The sequence below is a fragment of the Cephus cinctus genome, unplaced genomic scaffold, assembly GCF_000341935.2.
Source record: "Cephus cinctus unplaced genomic scaffold, Ccin1 Ccin1_scaffold0325, whole genome shotgun sequence".
NCBI classification, from domain to species: Eukaryota; Metazoa; Arthropoda; class Insecta; order Hymenoptera; family Cephidae; genus Cephus; species Cephus cinctus.
In genome coordinates, this window is record NW_014333024.1 from 173,556 (window position 1) to 181,629 (window position 8,074).

Here is an 8,074-nt window from a genome sequence, read left to right on the forward strand (position 1 = left end):
GGGGGGGGGGGGGATCGGTTGATAAATTTTGATTAATCTGAACGGTCCTGTAAGGGATGCTGCTAAATAACTTTGTACCATGGTAATGTCTTGATATCTAACCCATTGGGCAATTTATACTTATCCATCCTCATAGTAAACATACGAATCCTATGGTTGGTAATTTTGTAACCACTCAATGGCAAAGTCTCCTTTGTCCCGTAGAAAAATCTAGTTATCCCCATAAGCCTTAGGAACTCACCTGTTCTGGAACCAGACTTGGACGACACGCATGTCCAATCCAGTGTCCTGTGAGAGTTGTTCTCGAACATGTCTGGCAGGTTTCGGACTATTATTATAGGCAAGTTTAAGGGTTTCCAGTTGCTTGGCCGTTATGGTGGTTCTTGGTCTCTTGTTAGGCTGATCGCCGTCTATGCTTCCGCCGTCAGCCAGTTCTACGAGGAGCGTAAAGATATTAGAACATTTTCGAACTTTTTTCCTCTGACGATTATTCGGGAAAAAAAAAAGTAATTAACATATTATTTTAATATAACATTTTTATAACATTATAATATAAATATAACATTGTAATAACATTTTAGTTTTATTTCTTTACCTTTTGCCTTGGCCTGCTCGTAATCGGGCTTGCAGACGAGCTTGCGATCCTCCATCAGATAAAACTCGTCCCCCGTGTCCAGTTGTCGGGAACACAGGGCGCATGAAAAACACGTTAGGTGGTAGACGAGTTCCTGGGCTCTTCGAACCACCTGAGATGGTGCCAGACCCTGGCCGCAGCCCGCGCACTTCGTCCCAAAGCGCCTGCCACACCAACGGCACAGAACATTTTGACATTACATTCTCACTTTACGTATCTTTAGATACGAACTAGCGCAGCTGTGTATATATATATATATATATATATATATGTTGTGTACACGTTGTATATATACATATACATATATTTACACTATAAATTGTACTGTGAATGATATTTGTTATCTAACAATTATTTGAATTTGAGAAAAAAAAATTTTGCTATGTTGTGTACACGTTGTATATATACCATTTTGACATTACATTCTCACTTTACGTATCTTTAGATACGAACTAGCGCAGCTGTGTATATATATATATATATATATATATATGTTGTGTACACGTTGTATATATACATATACATATATTTACACTATAAATTGTACTGTGAATGATATTTGTTATCTAACAATTATTTGAATTTGAGAAAAAAAAATTTTGCTTCTATACACTTGGTATGCTTGATTACATTGATTTTCTAATGTGACAGAAAACTATGATATTACAGATACGGAAAATTCGACTGATTTGCGGATTTTTGCTAAATCTTTTTTATAATTTTATTTGTGCAATACAACTGCACTAATTGCTATCTGAACGATACATCAATCGATGATTTTTATTATTTTTACTGGCGAATAAAATTAGCTACGTCGCGTATATGTCTATTGTTGCGTTGATGCTTACTTGAAAAAGTCATCCTTGCAGAACACGTGGCCGTTTCTCGCGAAACACTTGTTCGTCAGTCGTGCACCGCAGTCGCGACATGTGAGACATCTTGCATGCCAACACCTTTCCAGGACACGTAGGACATACCTGTCCATTATCGTCTCCTGGCAACCACCGCATTTTGGTATCGACGCTGCGAAAAGAAAAGAAATTCCCTACGTTTAATAGAATTCTCACAAGGAGCACTGTATATACGATTATTTAATTTTCAATTAATTCAAAATTTATTTATACGATATCGAAGCAGATAATCAAAATTTTAATTTCGGTCCTTTATTTTGAAATTTCATTTTTATTTTAAACCACCCTTCCCCATCTTTTTTTTACACCTGTCACACTCACACAAGAGAGCTTCCGGTATGCTCCGAGTTAAACCCAGCTCAGCACTGGTCTCTTCCAAGGAGTGCATGTTATGGGGTTGATGTATATTACTATGGTGAGATTCTGGGCTGCTCTGTGGTGGCGTCAATAAATCACCACGACCACCATACACGCCATCGAAGGAAAGTATCTCGCAACTGAGCATATCCGCACTGAGAAATATTTCAGTCACTTGTTATCAGAGACAATTTTTCCGATTGATAAGCGTCAGACGAATTCTATAGTAGCACATGTCACGATAAAACGTTTTTTTTTTTTTGTAAAACAAATAAATCAACCCTTAATAATAAAATTTATTGTATCACAGCACAAGAGCCCAGGACCCGGTACGGGCAAGAAAAATATATAGGAGTTTGAAAATTCTCAAAAACTAAAAACACTATAATACGATATATCCTTCTTGATTGTATCACATGGCTTTTCCAGATGAACTTATTGTCTCTATATAAGGGATGAAAGCGCGTGGAACGTCAGCGTATCTGCCGGGTTCGTCGACACGCGCACGACTGAGAGTAAACTGGTGCTCGTGCGCACGTGACTCTCATGGGAGTGTGCCAAGAGAGGGGGTAAAGAAAGAGGGTGATTGGGTGTGGCTGATACCCCAACACCCACGATTCAAAGGGGATTGGTCGAAAATTCTGCCGCCCCCAGTATGGCGTGGAGTGTTCGGTAGGATCAAAAGACAGGGGTCTACCGAGGAGCCGACTAGTGGTGAGGAAGAGTGAATGAAAGAGAAAAAAAATAAAAGTACAAAAAAAATTGGAGTTACGAGATAAGATTTTTTGATCAAGGGTCGAAGATATGCATCCCTTGAAAAAGAAAAAAAATTCGCGTAAACTTTGTTCCGAGAAAATCGTGACTCGAGTTTGGATCCCGATCACGAAGTATAAGGGATGATTTTTGAATCTCCATAGTTTTGGGGTGTGTTTGGAAAACTTTATTAACCCCTATCATTCTGCATCACTGTCGGCTCGAAGAAGCATGCTGTATTACATGCATAATGTAGTCGTAACTCACTGGGAATTGCTGCGGACCAATCAACCCTCCCATCTACGCGGAATGACGTACCGGCAGCCCAATCACGGCAGAGAATGTATCAGTAATTCAACTGAGATACAGAGGATGAAAAGAACTCTTGGAACTTGGTACTTGGAGGCATCAATTTTGGATTCTATGAGAATTGAAACTACGGAGATTTCGAGAAATTTCACGTGAAAGAGGAATAGCGCGTTTAGGATGAATAATTGGTTCTGCTTGAAGAAGAAGAAGAGTGTGGTATCGAGGAACGAGTGCGAGAGAGAGGTACTTATGTACCTCTGCACGTGTAAGACGAAGATAGAGACACAACTGACCAAAATTACAGTCCCAAATATCGAAAATGGAAAATTTTGGAAAAATTGAAAATAATTATTTTCAATAATAAAATGCCAAAAAGATCTCCCAAACGGTCGAAAGTTTTACCAGTTGCGTTTCTAACGGAATATCTATGTACATATTATATGTATGAAAGATCGTCTTGAGACTTGGTCTCCTTTTTATCCATCCTCACCCTCGTAATATCCAACCCCTTTAGGTTCGAGCGCTAAAGAAGTACGCAGTGGTGGTAGCGGTGGGAGACGGGGCTGGGGGGGTTGTAGGTGGGGTACAATAGAACCGGGCGGAATTAAGAACCGCGAGGATTGGGTGGTTCCAAGGGATGGTAGGGACCGGTATAGGAGATGCCATTTTATAATCTTACCCAGTATCATTCGTATACACGGTCTGCGCCCCTTTTCATCCCCTAGTTTCACGAGTCTGCTGCTTTCTCGCCGGCAGAGTATTTCTAGCTGAAATACGAGGAACTGCGCTGCACTTTGCTCATCCCCCAATTCTTATCCACCGGAGCCCTTTCTCCCTTTGAAAGAACGAAGGAAATGGGCGGGGGGCTGGCTGGGGTTGCACGGAGGAAAAGAGTAACGTGGCTAAGATAAAAGAAGGAAAAAAAAGGCAGGCAAAGAAAAAGAATAGCTTCGAGAGCCGAGGACAACGGAGAGGAGAAAAATAAAGGTCGAAAACGTACAGGTGACTTATACATACGTGCGTATGCAGACCTTACGTAACGGGACTCGACAATCCATCCAGAAGGATTTAAGTAATGACATCGCCTATGCAAAGCTGGATGGATTACATCAAATGGATAGTGCTGATACTGTTGATGATGATGATGACGAGGATGGTGATGGTACTGGTGTATACAGTGTTGCTGCTTCTATAAGGGCGAGGAATAGATACATGGGATCAATACCTTTCAGGTGGATTTGCTGTTGTGAAAATTCTATGTCTGGCTAGTAACAGGTTGTATCTACTGTTACCGGCTTTTACGTACCTATGAGACCAGTAGCAGAATAGATTTAGAGACACGTGTAACGGAGTGGCAGCTTAGCGAAGTCACCTTGATCAATCAAACGAATCTAATCGCATGTGAGTGCAGGACCGCTACCATGTGTGCCATCTGCATGAGTTCCATGGACATTAAAGGGACTTACTCGATCCTTTCAGGACAATCGTCAACGTACCGTGAAGACGTGAAATTTTCCACCTGAACCGCCGTATTAGAACGGTACCGACAGATGGCCCCTCGTTTGCATGAAACCCTAAAGAATTTGGGGGACTCATTGTAGGATGGATTTTATACGTCTTTTTTGCGGCTACGATTTTCTCGTCCGATTACGTCCGAATGTAAGGGATGTTTTTTTTTTGTATTTCTTTAAGTTTTTCTAGAAATTAAGTGTATTTTGGGAAAACTTAATTTCGGGGTATCTATACCTATTCAAGGCGTAACAGTAGAGAATGGGGTGGTTTTCGAACTGAGCTTGCGCGAGCTATGCCTACTCATTTCCGTAGGCGTTCTCACCCTTCGATTTTACCAAGGCACCCTCATACGAGGGGGTGTATAGATCCGGGGCAAAAGAGGAGCTTACTGCTGGCGATGGTGGATACGGACTGAGAGGGTTCGAGGTTCCGCGCGTCGGCACGCCTACAGGAGTCGTCATACCGTAAAAAGCGTCACCGCAGGGGTTCCGGCGTTCTGGGGCTGCCGGGCTGTAAGGGGGAATTTTCGACGGCGACAGAGGGGGTCGAGAGGGAAGGAAAAAGAATCGAGAGAAGACACAGTGCTCTGTAGCCCCTTGCGGGGTGGATCTGCCTTCAACCCTGTGAACGTACGAAGCGGCCCTAACCTGACAAATTATGACATTTATTTTTTATCTCGTCTCCCCGAAGCGCGCAACCCTCGTAAATACTAGGTCGGCGTGGCTTCTGGAAGAAAAGAGAAGCAACCCCCTTACAGATCCGCACCCCATCGCTATTAGTCACTGTCCCGCTCTGAAAGCTGAGCGTCAATTTTCTTCATAAAAAAAAGAAAAAAAAAAAAAAAAACTTCAAGAACCACCCTTACACCTTGCCTCATGCCATAAGACAGTCCAGCCCACGGCATTCTACTTTTCCACCCTTTACCTAAATTCTCCTTTTAAACCACGTAACGCACTTTGTATACCATAAATCACTTGTCCCTGAATCAAATTTATTTGAATACAGCCACCGGACCTGCCCCATTTACGCATATGGTTATACAGGGTAGCCACCCTAATAAAAACGCCAATGAATATAATATTTGACATTTGGCCAGGGCGGTTGCGCTTTTGCAAATAATATGCCGTATATGCAGATCGAATTTTTACAAATAATTTTTATTATCTCATTCGTCATCGGTTCTGCGGGACATGTCACTTTACGGCTCACCCTGTATACAATTTTTGCAATAATAATTCATACCTCCTCGTGCTCTTTATTTCTTATAAATTTTGCCAACCTTCGACAATTTTCATAATCGTATACTTGGCTATAAGTCAATGCGTAACAGCAACCTTTGGTCGGTGAACGTCAGCGCAGAGAACGTACGCAAGAGCAGATGTCCTATTGTGCCATAGAATTCTATGGTGGCGTAGAGATATCGGTACGGGGTTCACGGCTAAACAGGAGCAAAGCGGAGAGACGGAATCGAGAGGAGAATGAAAAGTGAGAGAGACGTGAACGATTGAGAATAAAAGAGAGAGAGAGAGAGAGAGGGGGGGGGGCGCCTGCGTGGGTGTGCCGTCACGCTATGATAAATCCACCTCCGGATACCTCATATGAAAACCCCATAGACCCCCTCGCAGAAGTTGACAAAGCTCGATGACAGGTCCCACTCATTGTCGTATGGGGCCCCATATCGGTCTGGAGAACGTGTTCTCGACCGGCCGGTTCCAAGCAAAAACGTCAGAGGTGAGTAAAGGGGCCGACAGGAATAAAAAAAAACCCCATGAATCTAAAGGATCGACTCCCGTAGGAAAGTCAGCGAAGGAAGGTAGACGCACGGGGAGCTCTCGTATTTTATGGGAGGCCATAAAGCAAATCCTGTCGCGGCATCGGGCATCGATACAACCGATAAATCGAATATCTTCCAACCAATAAAACGACAACGATCTGGCATCCCTCGTTTGGCCAAAGCCAAAACGCCACGGAACAGCATATAGTGTGGACCGTCAACAAAATCAATGGGAATTGTGCAAATAAGTATAAAATGCATACAATGTGTCCGCGGAACTGGCTAATGCACTGAAAGAGGGAGGATTGGGGGGGACTGTTTTACGAGGGTGGCTAAAAATTCGTATCCACGTTCCCCGTGTCTGGTATACACGTCGTTCGATAATTCATATGGCGTTCTGCCGTATAATATCGCAAAACAGAAATATCGCGAAACTCTTGAAGATCTTATGGTAAAGTCATCGTGTCATCGAGATAAGCACATGGCATCCTAACTGAATCCACTACCTCGGCAGGATGGATGATGCCTTTATATCTGCATTATGCATAGGTACCCGCCCAGTGCGTGTCGCGCGATTTATACATATGGGAACATTAGCTACCCCATTAGCCATTTTATCCACACATGTGCACACCCCATACGTCATTTCATGACGACCACTATGATATTGACCAATCTCGTTAATTCATGAGAATGGAGTTTACATGGATTTTTTGTCGCGTGAAAATAACAATCCTTAAAAATTACCCATCATTTTTGAGGATTCTAAAAAAAAATTTTTAACCCCATTAACAATATACATCAATTTTATCGTCGTCCTTGACAAAATTTTGTACAACTTTTTCCACTAAAACTTTATAATCCAAAATAGGGTATGGCAATTACCAATTAATGAATTATACATTATATATATACACACACCATACCGTCTATCATAGAGATGAGAACAGTATCAAGTCTATGTAGTAGTAGGTACTACGTACCAGATACTAGGTACTAGCTACGGGTTAGAACATTTAGCGAGTACATTAAGGAAATTGCGTGGACTGACAGGACACCCCATAGCGCGAGACAGAGAGAAGAAAGAAGTCGCAAATACGAGGCGAGTGTATATATAGCCGAATAGAGGGCCTGAAAAGGATATAGAACGTACATAGGGATACGTGCGGGATGCTGAAAAGAGAAGGTAGATAACCATGGGGGGGGGGATGAATGCGAGGGGTAAAATGTTATAGCAGACCCTAGTGAGACAAGTAGGGTCAAGTGAACTAAAGCGAACTACTAGATGGTGGCTTGAGAAGGGAGAGTGTTAAGGGGACAATATACACCCCCCTATCCCCATATATATATATATATACCAAACTCAGGGGGTTAGATGGCTTTAATCTATTACGAGAGCGACTCGCCAAGTGGCTTCTTGTTATATCCTCGTTTGCAGAGAACTATCTCCTGAACTGATACACCAAAAACATATCCGGCTTAGCAGCACCATTTTATGGCTCACCGTGCGCCATTTTGTTTATCTACATACGTATTATTTGATAAAAAATTGCAGTAGTGCCTAGTTCAGATTGACGAGCGACGTATAGAAATTATAGGAGGTCATGGGGTACCGAGCAGATATGATTTCCTGGACAGGGATTGGACTTCCGGTAAGGTCAGGACGCCGGAAATCAAAGGTCACTCTTTTGGTAGGCACTGCACAGAAGGGATATTATTTATAAAATAATTTTTTGATACACCTCGATGACTCCAGCTGCATCCCCTATGGTTTTTATTTTTTGACACCTCTTGCTCAAGGACGAGGGGTAGAGGTGGTGGGGG

General features: G+C 42.5%; 1 protein-coding gene across 5 annotated transcripts in view; it reads right to left on the minus strand.

Moving 5' to 3' along the window:
- The window catches only part of LOC107266535 (LIM/homeobox protein Lhx3), a 27,363-nt gene that overhangs the window by 2,724 nt on the left and 16,565 nt on the right, over positions 1-8,074 (minus strand). For 2 of the 5 annotated variants that reach the window (XM_015737144.2, XM_015737142.2), the window contains 3 exons: positions 1,483-1,657; positions 596-798; positions 242-434 (listed from right to left, as the gene is read on the minus strand). In XM_015737144.2, coding sequence (XP_015592630.1) covers positions 242-434; positions 596-798; positions 1,483-1,657 — 571 coding nt within the window. Of the gene's footprint in view, positions 1-241; positions 435-595; positions 808-1,482; positions 1,658-1,866; positions 2,386-8,074 lie in introns of those variants that run through there. The other 3 variants (XM_015737143.2, XM_015737141.2, XM_015737145.2) reach the window with 2 other exon arrangements.